The sequence below is a fragment of the Carassius carassius genome, chromosome 42 (genome assembly GCF_963082965.1).
Source record: "Carassius carassius chromosome 42, fCarCar2.1, whole genome shotgun sequence".
NCBI lineage: Eukaryota > Metazoa > Chordata > Actinopteri > Cypriniformes > Cyprinidae > Carassius > Carassius carassius.
In genome coordinates, this window is record NC_081796.1 from 24,647,821 (window position 1) to 24,661,340 (window position 13,520).

The 13,520-nt window shown below is 37.9% G+C and overlaps 1 protein-coding gene across 1 annotated transcript; it reads right to left on the reverse strand.

The window, feature by feature from the left end:
- Nucleotides 1–3,381: 3,381 nt before the first annotated feature.
- On the reverse strand, nucleotides 3,382–13,037 carry LOC132124295 (protein FAM171A2-like). Its single transcript, XM_059535254.1, has 8 exons — nucleotides 12,826–13,037; nucleotides 11,969–12,196; nucleotides 10,658–10,750; nucleotides 7,861–8,013; nucleotides 7,532–7,711; nucleotides 7,235–7,348; nucleotides 7,002–7,128; nucleotides 3,382–6,743 (listed from the first exon to the last, which is right to left on the reverse strand). The coding sequence occupies exons 1-8, from the start codon at nucleotides 12,920–12,922 to the stop codon at nucleotides 5,177–5,179; spliced, it is 2,559 nt and encodes an 852-aa protein (XP_059391237.1). The 5' UTR covers nucleotides 12,923–13,037; the 3' UTR covers nucleotides 3,382–5,176.
- Nucleotides 13,038–13,520: the final 483 nt, after the last annotated feature.

Here is a 13,520-nt window from a genome sequence, read left to right on the forward strand (position 1 = left end):
ATAAGAAGTTTGAGGGTATATATATATATATATATCCTATCTATATGCTGGGCTCTGGGGCTCCACCACTGATGCACAAAGAAAAATCACACAAATAAAGCACGTATTAAGTTCATGAATGTATATTAAATAAATAAATAAATATTAAATGATATATAATGTTGTTTTAAAAATATTTTAATAAAAAAACTATATTATTATTTTTTTTATTATAATTTTTACATTTATATATTGTATTTATTCAATATTTAATTTATAACAAATACATTCAGAATACACAAACTTCCTAAAGTTATTTACATTTTTTAACATTTAAATTAGTTTTTTTTTTCATTCATTTATAATCTAAAAGACTATTTTAAAGGGATCATAAACTGAGAAATAAAAAAATCCTGTGATCTTTCGACATATAAGACATAAAACATCTTGTAAGTTTCCGAACTCAAAATGACAGATGGTTGAATATGACACTTTATGACGTAATAGTGTGGCTAAACCCCGCCTCTGCAGAAGATCAACACCTCCTTCTACATCGCTGCCTGTTTAGCCCCACCCACCGATTCCACATCGCTGCCTGTTAAGCCCCGCCCACCGATTCTACATCGCTGCCTGTTAAGCCCCGCCCACCGATTCACGCATTTAGTGTAATTAATGAGAGAGTCAAACAAATGTCTACTCAGAAACTGAATGATAAAGATGCTTCGAAGACAAAAACAGTCTTTGCCTTGCCTTCCTTCTGATCCTATGGGATGAACTTTGTTTTTAATGAAGATCCAGACCGCGGCAGTAAGAACTTGGTTCTTGGTTCTCCTTTGTTCACTTCATTTCACCACAGATTTGTTTAAAAACAAGGCACAATTTCGACACAGGATTTTCCGAAAGATTGAAACTAAAAGACGATGTTGTGCGACTATATTGGAGTCTGTTCACTGTGTGAGTTACCGTTTTTATTACGTATTCACTATTGCTTTGTCTGTTATTGAAGGCCATTTGATATGTACTTAGTATTTATGCATTTTTTTAACCTAAATGACAGCAACGCCCATCTATGAAGGATGTATCTGTCAAACACACATAACTGTTGGCCAATCACAGCAGTGGGTGTTTACTTCTGTGTCTACAATCACCACGCCTAGTCAAACAGAGTGAAAACAGGACAGTAAATAGCCTATTACTAATGAATCATGAAGGTTTTTGATGTAAAACATCTTGATCGCATTATAAACGGACCTCAGAGAACTGTACAGAATTAAAAAAATTAATAAAAGTTAGGACCCAAAGTCATGACCCATTTAATGATTGTTTTATGTTTAACGCTGCAAATTAGTTTTCTAAATGATGCCTACCTTTTTCTTTAAATAAAAATTTTCAAAACAAAAACCTACATGTGGATTTCTTTACAAAACAATGGTATAATGTACTAAAGACAAACCAGCACTAAACACCTTTTTTGGCAACTACATCTGCACTGATGACAGGACAGCCCAGCTCTCTCAGCTGTGAAGACACTGAGCTCTTCCCTGAAGCAATGCCTCCGGTCAAACCCACCAGAAACATGCTAAAAAACACAAATCATGGTCATTTAATCACTAACATATTTATACAGCACGTGGCTGAGGAATATTGGTCAGTGGCGCCCTCTAGCGGCCTCCGCTGGAATTTCATTTCAAATTTGGGCTTATAAATATGTAATTAAAGTCAAGAGCAGTAGCCAGTAGGTTACATTTTTTTATAATAACAACGACCTACATTATGATTGCTGTCTTGTTTATAGCTCGACATTGATTAGTAAAACTTAAGTTCAATTTGTTAACCAATTATGCTTGGGTAAAAAACACTTATAGCAGAATAATAATGTGATCAACGATGGTAATAAACAGTTTTGACATTTTAAAAGGTTAAAAACATGCATAAAAGCGCACTTAACCAATGGTAATGACCTAACGTCACTTCATATGCGACAAACAGATTACAAACGCGTTTCTGCATAGAAAACGTAGGCCTATACAACAAAATAAAGACAAACCGCATGGAGCTTAATAGACTCCATAATAATACTAGATAAATATAATACCATTATTTGTGTACATAACATTGACCTGTGCACTTGAACGCAATGTTTCTCTTCCTCCTCTTTGTAAAAGAATCCAACGAGTCAAATCAGCGCCGCGACGCGCCCTGGAGCGCAGCGTCAAATCTGCTGCGTGCGTGATATACAGCAAATTCTGTGTAAAGTCATCTTTTCTATTTGTGCAATGACCGACTGTTATTTTAGAGTAAGAGAAGAAAATGTAGATTTCCAAGAGGCCGTATTGAACAACCTTACGCTATTTTGGCATTTAGTTCATGATTTTATCCCATGTATAGTTTTGTAATGCCACTTCTGGTGAGACCTAGAGGTTTTTACCACCCAAGGCGGTCAACCAAAGTGGTCTTGTTTACCTCACGTGAGCATAAAGACTTTTTTTTAGCAAGCTTGACCGTGTTTAATTAGCTAGAAACTCTACCGTCAAGTACAAAGATACTAATATGTACCATCCATTTAGGTTCTAAAATGTAAATTTTAGGGACTAATATGCACCCTTTAGTGATTAATTATTATTATTTTTTTCTACAAAAGTATACAACTTTGTAGGGCAGAGGTGCTATAAGTCATTTTCAGACCTGGTCTATGATAACACATCTACATGTAATTATGGTCTCTTAACTTTGGTTTTAATTGAGATTTAAACTTGTATATTTGATTAAGTATATCTATTTTTTTTCTAGATGTCTTCCTTTAAAAAAAAATTTATTGATCAAACATCACAGATCATGCCAGACTTTAGTGCAAAAAAAGCATGTGAATTGCGTGTAGGTAATATATTTCTATATCAATATCTGGTTTATAGGTAATGTCAGGTGTCATTAAAGTGAATTTACTAATATATTTTATTAGTAATTGTTGCTTGTCAAATAACTTGTTGCATCAATGCAATTTTTGTTAAATTATGTTTACATGAAAATGTCATTTGCCAGAAGTTAAGGAAAACCCCACGAGAAATGTAATTTCTTTATTGTACATCACATGACTTTTGGGCATGTCAGAAGTGAAACAGTCCATTTCACAAGTGATTTTTTTCTCTTTTTTCTATGATATCATGAACAAATTATAAAATTACAAAAGTTCCATCTGACATGATTTTCGAACAAACTGTGCACAATGGAAACAACATCATAATATCATCGGAGTCATGTTCATACTCAAAGAGAGAAATATTTACACAAAACAGAGGGAAATTACAGAACACCATCACATGATAAATATACATTGATGCAAACTGTACACAAATGCAAACTGTGTAAATTACCCACAGGCTGTGAACAAAATAAACAGACAGAGCAAGAGATTGGCTTTGATTTCAGTTCTAGTAAGTTTGACAAAAGACAATCCAGTACTTAATCTCAGCTCCAGCTATATTTGTGTCAGTTATTATAAGGAAGTTATGAAGGGTTGCAAAACAAATGACACATTAGACATGTTGCAACCATGCTAACGTAGTTAGTTGACAATCATCACAAGAGACAGCGTAAATCACTGCTGATTGGCTCCAGATCAGCATGAGAGGAGCTATTTTAGTAAAAGTCTCTTTATATTATGCTTGATAGTCTTCATGTTGCTTTAAAAATTACATGTCTTGTGCTTGTTTTAATAATAGTAAACATGAGAAAAAAAATAACTAGTTAAAAATTGAATGGCTTATTAAAATGATCCAAGTTAGACTTTTGTCACAGTCAGTGCAATGCAGACAATGTGAATATTAACAGTGTTGGAAAAGTTTGGATGGAAATACATTGGCCAAACACTGGCCTGTAAACTTATATACGTATATAATATTTAATTTGAAATTTTGGCAAATTTCTTCCCATCAGGCATCAGTATCAGATGCATGTAATATCCATCTTCATGCTTTGATAGTGTCTATTTTAATTTGTAGGCATAAAAAATCTGTTGTCCTATACTAGTTATCTCATGCACATATACTGTAGGCTATCAAACATATACACAAAATGCTAATGGCTCTCTTTAAACAAATGAAAAGCGGACTGAAAATGCTAACGTACATTCATATCTACTGTATTACAGTCAACGCTTTTTCATTGTAAGTGAAATTGGGGTCCCGTTGAAGAGTAACTTAATTTGGAATCAGCTTTTCCTATACAAATCTGCACTTTAACGCAACAAGTGCTATGGCATAACATTTAATACAATAAATTGAAAATGCATTGTGTAATGACTTAAAAATTGCTATAACATCACATCAACAATAAATGTGAACATTAAACCTTGTTAATTTAATTTTAATTAATCTACTTAAGGACTAACGGTAAAAAAAAGTCTGGAATGTTTGAAATCTGAACTGGAAATGTCAGATAAGCAATGCACATAACATATAAAGTTAGTATGAAAGATTTAGGAAATGACATCAAAATAATGAATATTGAAGGTAGAAGAACAAGCAAGTTAGGAAGAGATACCACCAAGGAATATACTGCATCGGAACATAAGAAAATGGGTCTCTAAAAGTTTAATGTAAAGTTTCTGAAAACATCAAGTCCTTGATACAACATTTTGAAGACCCAAGCTTTAGCGAAATCCATCCATTCAAAAAGTAAAAGCCATTCAAAGTGAAAAGGTACTCGGGTACTTTTGGGTGCAACTGTTTGTAAGACTTTAAATGGCTTGGAAATAGAAAGACTATAAGACAAAGTCTTTCTCTTGTAGACAAGCATGTTGTGTTGTTGAGTTGTGCTTTATATTAATGCACTCACCCTGTTGTTTGGTATCTTGTATTCCTCCATCTGCAATGGACGTTCTTTTCACTATAACTACTTCTTGAATTTAATGTGATTCTTTGTGTTAAAAACACAGAAATGGTATGATGCCACCGAATTTGAGTTCTTTGACCCCTGAGATGCATTCAAATTGATCAGTGAAAATGTGTTGTCATAGAAAGACAAAAAAAATCCAATAGCATAAAAATAATTTTGGAGATGTCTATCAAATTTTAACAACACAAATAGCCGGCCCTTGAAAATATCACTGGGTGCCATTTGTAAAACAGTCATTATCAATTTGAACACATCTCTAGTTTGTCCAGTTATTCAAGGCAGCTGCTGGGATTGATTTCTTGCTCTACTTCTTGGGATGAAACACCATGAGGGGGCGCTCTTCAATGCGCTGCCAGGGACTCTTCTTGTTCCCATCCTTGTCATCAAGGTCATTGTCATCTTCTGGGCTGGTGACTGAGTCAAGCTGTGTTTCACTGTTGCTACTACGTGAGCTGTTCCCCCGGCTTCGACCCCTTCTTGGCATTGAAGACCCCCTGGGTTCTTCAGGACCATCATCCAAAAGAGGGGTCAAAGGGTTTTCCAGTGGTGAACTGGCACCCATGCGGCTCACTCCTCCACTTAGGTCCAGAGGGTCATGGTAGGTTGGTTTGGAGTAGTGTTTCCCACCACTTGTACTGCTAGAGCTGCTTCCTCCATGGCCCTTGCGCCCGCTTCCGTGGTGTTCCTCTTTGTTCTTCCGACTGGATGTGGACTTGCGCTCATGTTGGGTGTCTTGGAGACTTGTATCTACGTTTCGGTCTTTACTACTCCCAGCAGGGGCACTCAACGTGCTCTGGGCACTGTGGTTACCTCTATGTGTTCCACTGTGGCTGAGATCGGAACCTACATCTATGTAAGAGTGGCGCACATGAGCGTTGGCTTGTCCGTCGAGTGATATAAACCAAGCACGAGGGTGTTGCTTCACCCCCAGTTCCAGGAGCTTCTTCTCTGTAAGTGCTTGCAGCTCCCCGTTCATCTGGGAGATGGTGGAGTCATTGAACAAAACGGGGATGTGAACTGGTGCTGGTGTTCCACCGGTGGGCCAAACACTCTCATCGGAACCTGCTGGAGATTCACCTTGTTGGGCTTCTGTATGGCCTGAACCAGGGGTCTGGCCTTGATGGTTTTGGCCTTGATTCCCACCGCTGGTTCCTTGTAAACTCTGTCCATCTCGGTCGGCCTGGTTCAACCCGTCTTTACCCTGATCTGTGGCACCAAACTCGGACGAAAACCTCATGTAGTGGGCCGGGATCACAAGAGTGGGTACCATAGAACGGTACATGTTCTCCTTCATCTGATCCAGTGAGCTGCAGAATATAATCTGACCTGGTTGTGTGTTAAGCGATGTTGGGCGAGCAAGGTGATCTGGCCCCTGCAAAACCTGTGAATATTCCGGTGGCTTGTCAACAATTGGTGGAGAAGGTGGGTCAGATGTGTAGCCCCGGTTATCATTGACAACGTGCCTCCGGCGATAGTCGTGATCCTTGTTATCAGGGCTATAGTTGCGTCCATATTCATCATGTAGAAGATTGCTATCCAGATTGCTGGTCTCCGTGGATCGATGTACCTTCATGGGGAAACTCTCTGCATTCTTTTGTGCTCCTTTAGACTGCTTGGTCTTAGAGGAGTGCCGAAGCTTGTGGGCAGGAATGTGCCTGGTAAACTCATCCCGAGCACACTTGAAGGCATGGGATGGGGATCCCTCTGATTTGTTGGCATCCAAGGTGCCACTGGAGGCAGCGGATTCAACATGGCCACCACTGATGAGGTTCAAATGGGACATGGAGGTGCCTTGGTCCCGCTTGGATCCGTTCAAAGCAGATGGAGCTTGAACCTGTTTCTGTTGCCGTCGGGGCTTCAGACATCTTCGTCTAGAAAACAGATTTTGATATTTAGGAAAAGCACTCTTAGAAACAGTCATTTACTGTAACCTTGTTAAATATATCTTATAACCAACCCAAGCTCAGATGGAAAAAATTGTATTATGTTGCTTATTGCACATTTCAAACAACTTTTAATGTGAAATGTCCAGTGAGTGGCACCAAAAGCACATTCAAAATAGACACATGTCTTTCCAATGAGCCTATGTTGATTCTAGTTACACATAATTTAAACAAACTAATACACACCTGCAATAATAGAGTAGGACACAGAGCAAGACTAGTACCAAGAGAGCAAGAGATCCCAAAATGGACAGCAGGAAGAAGGTGTGGTAGGCTGTGATGTCCCTCAGGCCCGGGTGAGACAAACCTGAGCCTAGTGTTTAAATACAAAGCACGATTAGCATTTGTGCACATTTCCATGTTGGTACAAGAGTGTATATTGTGGCATGTACCGGTGCAATTGTATTTGAGTATGTTACCTGTTGAAGAACGGAAAGCTGCAATCCAGTAGCCAAGCTGGAAGGCAGTGAAGTCCCACGTAAGCTGTGATCCCTCTCGAGTGATAAATCCTGTTCCGTTTCGTACCCATAATCCTAGAAAACAAATGCATAGCATTCCTACCGCATTTCCAAAGTGAAGAGCTAGTACTGACTGGGATCAAGCAGGGTTTTCTTGGCACTTCAGTTGTCACAGGTGGGACAATACATTATCGTTTTTATTTGTATACAGTAGTTACTTTTGCTAAATAAAAGCATTCCTTCAAGCATTGTGAGTACCTGTCTTGGTGTCGTACATCCATACGGGTATGCTGGTGGCAGATCGTATGTGAGTATCAGAAGGCAGAGGCACAGAGATGTGAACTGGCTCGCTGACCTCAACCGCTCGACCCTCACGGTCAAACAGTTGTGCACTGACTGCTGCTATTGTTGTCAGGTCCGTCCATCCATTTTCTCCTCCTTAAAACCATTATAAATATACTATATTATCTATAGCTCTATTTCACATAGCAAGACTCTCTTGTATACAAGTCTCTTGGTATGGAGCATTTATTATGGTTCAAATATTTAAATATCTTTATACTGAAAGATTCTAATGTTTTTTGGACCTGTGTTGTTTGGTTCCAGAGCAAGAGGATAAGGGAATGAGTTGATTTCATTCTGCTCTCTGGCTGTTGTTAAAACTGCAGTCAGCTCTGTGTAGGAGGAGTTAAACTGTAGGCTCCGCCTTGGAACCTGCAGCCACGGCTGGCTCCACCCACCTGAAGGTTAAAACAGGAAACTAAATTAAGTGCGAGAAACATTACTATACTATCTTTTTAGAGATATTAACTAATATGCTTCATAATTAAATTCAGTTAATTAAATACACCTAAATGTGTTTCTTGAAAAATCAAAGATATTTGTGGTGGAATATTTTATTTATGGATATCTCCTATCTTCCTTCTCTGCTAATGTCTCCACTGCTAAAATGACATACTACCATAACAAAATTAACAATTCGTCTAACTCTCGCATGCTTTTTAAAACATTTTCCTCACTTCTTTGTCCTCCTCCTTCGCCTCCTGCTTCATCTCTAATAGCTGACGACTTTGCAACGTTTTTCATTAATAAAATTAAACACATTAGTGCACAATTTTCCACACCACAATCAGTCAAGCTCATATCACCAGCAACCTTACACTCATTTACATCCTTCTCTTCACTCTCTGAGGCAGAAGTATCAAAACTCATTCTTTCTAATCACCCTACTACTTCCCCGTTTGATCCTATTCCATCTCATCTCCTTCAAGCCATATCTCCTGCGGTTGTACCTGCACTCACTCACATCATCAACACATCCCTCCACACTGGTGTTTTCCCCTCATCATTTAGACAGGCTCGTATAACTCCACTACTTAAGAAACCCACCCTCAACCCATCGCTTTTAGAGAACTACAGACCAGTTTCCCTTCTTCTTTTCATTGCAAAAACACTTGAATGAGCTGTGTTCAACCAAATCTCTACATTTCTCACACACAACAACCTCCTTGACAGCAACCAATCTGGCTTCAGAAGTGGACATTCAACTGAGACTGCCTTGCTCTCAGTTGTTGAAGCTCTAAGACTGGCAAGAGCAGAATTCAAATATTCAGTACTTATCCTGCTTGATCTGTCCGCTGCTTTTGACACGGTTATCCACCAGATCCTCCTATCAACCCTACTGGCAAAAGGCATCTCAGGAACCACACTTCAATGTTTTGAGTCTTACCTATCAGATAGGTCCTTCAAAGTATCTTGGGGAGGTGAGGTGTCCAAGTCACAACATCTAACTACTGGGGTGCCTCAGGGCTCAGTTCTTGGACCACTTCTCTTCTCTATCTACATGGCATCTTTAGGTTCTGTCATTCAGAAACATGGCTTTTCATACCACTGCTATGCTGATGACACTCAACTCTACCTCTCATTCCATCCTGATGATCCTACGGTAGCTATTCACATCTCAGCTTGTCTAACAGACATTTCTTCCTGGATGATGGACCATCACCTTCAACTCAACCTTGCCAAGACAGAACTGCTTGTGATTCCAGCAAACCCATCGTTTCATCACAATTTCACCATCAAGTTAGGCACATCAACCATAACTCCTTCAAAAACAGCTAGAAGCCTTGGAGTTATGATTGATGATCAGCTGACTTTCTCAGATCACATTGCTAAAACTGTCCGATCCTGCAGATTAGTTTTTTTTCAACATCAAGAAGATCAAGCCCTTTCTTTCGGAACATGCTGCACAACTCCTTGTTCAGGCTCTTATTCTGTCCAGGCTGAACTATTGCAATGCCCTCTTGGCAGGTCTTCCAGCCAATTCCATCAAACCATTCCAATTAATTCAGAACGTGGCAGCAAGATTAATATTTAATGAGCCAAAAATAATACACGTCACACCTCTGTTTATCAATTTGCACTGGCTTCCAATAGCTGCTCGCATAAAATTCAAGGCATTGATGTTTGCCTACAAAACTACCACTGGCTCTGCACCCATTTACCTAAATTTGTTACTTCAGACTTATGTGCCCTCTAGAAGCTTGAGTTCTGCAAGTGAACGTCACCTGATTGTGCCATCCCAAAGAAGCACAAAGTCACTTTTATGGACTTTTAAATTAAATGTTCCCTCCTGGTGGAATGACCTCCCCAACTCAATCCGAGCAGCTGAGTCCTTAACCATCTCTTCCATCTTTATTTGACCCTCTAACTTTAACACTCACTATTCTAATTCTATTCTTAAAAAAAAAAAATTCTAACTACCTTTCTAATCTTTTTGTATTCTATTTTCTTTTCATTTATTATGCAATTGTATGTGTGTGTGTGTGTGTGTGTGTAGGTATGTGTAAAGACCTCTAACACTAGATTGCTCTATTCTTTTTTTTATTCTATCTGTTTTCTTTTTATGTATTATATTATTTAAAATCCCATGCTACGTGTACTGTGTTAACCTAACTGAGACTTGTTATAGCACTTATATCATTGCTCTTTTTGTTGTTTTTGATTGCTTCCACTGTCCTCATCTGTAAGTCGCTTTGGATAAAAGCGTCTGATAAATGAATAAATGAAAATTTAACATTTTGTGGAAACCAACATTATTCTGATTGATTAATAGATTTAATTCTTAAGCTTGGGAACCAATGAATGCATTCTGGTCTCCAATGTGTGTATAGGGCATCTTTGCTTTGGATAAAAACGTCTGTTAAATGTCTAAATGTAGCTAGGTTCCCACTTAGGTAATACACTTTTTTTTTAAATCTATTATTTTTTTAAATATCAGCCTCTCTGAGGCACGTCACTGATTGCCTTATAATAGATGCCTTTACATCTATATGTGTGTATATGTATATAAAATTGTTTTAAAGGTAATTGATGTTTTCTTACTTGGGGAGCCATGAAACACCTGGATGACATCATCATATAGGATCAGTGTGCCGGGCTTCTGGGCCATCAGGTAAAGACTGACAGAGGCATATACTAAACCAGACAGAGATGTGTTAAAAGAGGCAAACATGTCTGTTAGAGAACAGCATGTCATTATAAACTTTATAACATTATAAACTATCAAACTTAAACTGTCCTTTTTCTTTCGAAATAAATTTTGTTTGTTTTTTTAAAGCAAAAAAGCAGCTAGTAACTGCAAGATTTTTATCAGTTTTAGATTATGGAGACCTGGTGTATAGGACCGCTTCAGCACAATGTCTGTATAAGATTGACACTGTTTATCATGCGTCTCTGAGATTTATTACGAATTGTAAAAACTTGACCCATCATTGTGAATTATATTCCAGAGTGGGATGGCCATCGTTGTCCAACAGGAGATCAGGGCACTGGCATACTTTTATCTATAAGGCCATGCTTGGTCTTTTGCCATCCTACATCTGTAGTTTAATCACATGGAGAAGTGTTGGTTCTTATTCATTGCAATCAAATGATCACTTGCTGCTCTCTGTTCCATTTGCTTTTGTCTACTCCACTCCTTCTGCAAGGAACTTTTTGCAAAAAGACTTGAAATTATCTGAACTTATTTCCTTAAATGCTTTTAAGTCCAGATTGAGAGAACCTGAAATGACCTGTTTAAATTGTAAATGTTTTTAATTATTTGTATTGTATAACTTTTATAAATGTAATTGACTGTGTTTTTGCTGACTCTTGGCCAGGACTTCCTTGAAAAAGAGGTTTTTAACCTCAATGGGACTTTCTTGGTTAAATAAAGGTTAAATAAAACAATAAAAATAAACAAATATCAGAAATAGTAGATGTGACAATGACAATGTGGTATACATTTCTGAGAAAGTCTGCCTTTTGTTTTAGTAATGTTTAACCCTCATGTTGTGTTCATTTTGGTCTGGAGAGGATATTCTTTTTCCCGAAAATGCTAGATAATGTTATCGGATTGGACTAAAATTGTCTTTGCTCACAGAGTGTATAGTAACTTCCCCCCAATTTTTTTTTTTTTTTTTTTTTTTTTTTACATTTTTCAATCTTGTTACAGTTGGTGTTCCCGGACGAAAATGACTGGCGTACAAATAAATGCTTATAAATTTCTTGTTAACCTATATTATATTCCCCTTTTTTTTTTTTTTTTTTGAAACATTGAAATAAAAAGAATTTATGACACAAAATGAAGAAAAATGTCAGATTCTGAACAAGTTGGATAATGCACCATTTATAAAGTTCACATTATTTACTCACAGGGTAAACGGCTGGCGTGCCATGGCACTGAGCTGGTGAGGTAATCTCTCTGAGATGCTGTAATGATTACCCATGTTCCCGTGCGGTACAGGAAGCTGACGACCTGCACACCATCACTGCCTGCTTTGCTTTGTGCCAGCAGAGTCTGGTTACCATGAACAGCAATAGCAGCATTGGCCAGGGGTGAAAGATCACCACTGTCAAACACCTGGACCCTCACCTGCACCTCTGAGAGAGATAAAACAAGTTCATATGATCAGATGCATAGCAAAAACATCTTCTGACACATTTAGATTCAGAAACAAGAAGTCAATAATAAGAAACTTCAATTATAGCCAGATATATGGCACACTAAAAGACCATATAGAATGCATATAGAAATATATTAGATTTTAACACATAAAAAAGAATATGAGGTAGCTTTCATTTAGCATTCACAACTCATTCTGAAACAATATAGAGAGCTAAAGTAATAAATCAGCATTTTCATTATCAGCTGTCAGTGGGCCTCAGCAAATCTTAGATTTGTATAGTTGATAGACACACAAAAGCTTTTTAGAAAGCGTTTAAATGTGCTTTTTAATACAGCCAAAAGCTTGAGAATGTCAGACTGTTAATTAACTTATAAAGGCCGATAGTCCAATAATATGCACTTATTGTTTTCTGTATATAAACCCATGCAATGTATTTTGAGTCAAAATCTGCATTTCTGAATTTGCATTCAGCAATCATTGGCCGATGCATTCAAATAATACGTTTTTGCTGTAGCATCTGGCTAGCTTGCTCGATGTTTTGGGCATAAAATAGCCCACCACTCCCTCATCCAGACGCGCTGCGTCCCTTTATTCTCTACTCACCGAGAGCTTCACTTTCAGGGATCGATTTACCAGCTGTCCCTTTAAAACCGGACAAAAATATAAAGAAGAGAAAACGAGTGGCGAAAAAGGATGGCATCTTCAAAGCTACATCGCTGTTTTCACCTCGTCGGCCATATGTAAATGTGTGTGTGTGTTTTCAGACATGGTTGCCAGCATCCTTCAGTGTGATGCGGGATGCTGCGCTGCTGCCGCCTCTCATTGTTAGAGAAAGAGGAAAAACAGCGACCTCGCGTGGACAAACAGGGCGGCACGTTCAAATAAACCTACAACAAATCTGTAGTATCTACTGTTTGTTGAGGGAATCTGTTTTAATTACATGTAGAGAAGAAGTTGGTCTTCGTGTCAGTAACTATAAGGGTCTGAGTCAAAATCCAATAACACAAAGTTTATCTTTTTTGGTGTTAAACGTTTCAAAATTAAAAAAAATTCTTAAAGGAATAGTTTATCTGAAATTTAAAACTTGCTTAGAATTTCCTCACCCTCGGGCCATAAGATATTGATGCGTTTGTTTCCTCTTCAGAACAAATTTGGAGAAATTCAACACTGCATAACTTGCTCAGCAATGGATCCTCTACAGTGAATGGGTGCCGTCAGAATGAGAGTCCAAACATCTGATAAAAATATCACAATAATCCACAAGTAATCTACACCACTACAATTCATCAATTAATTTT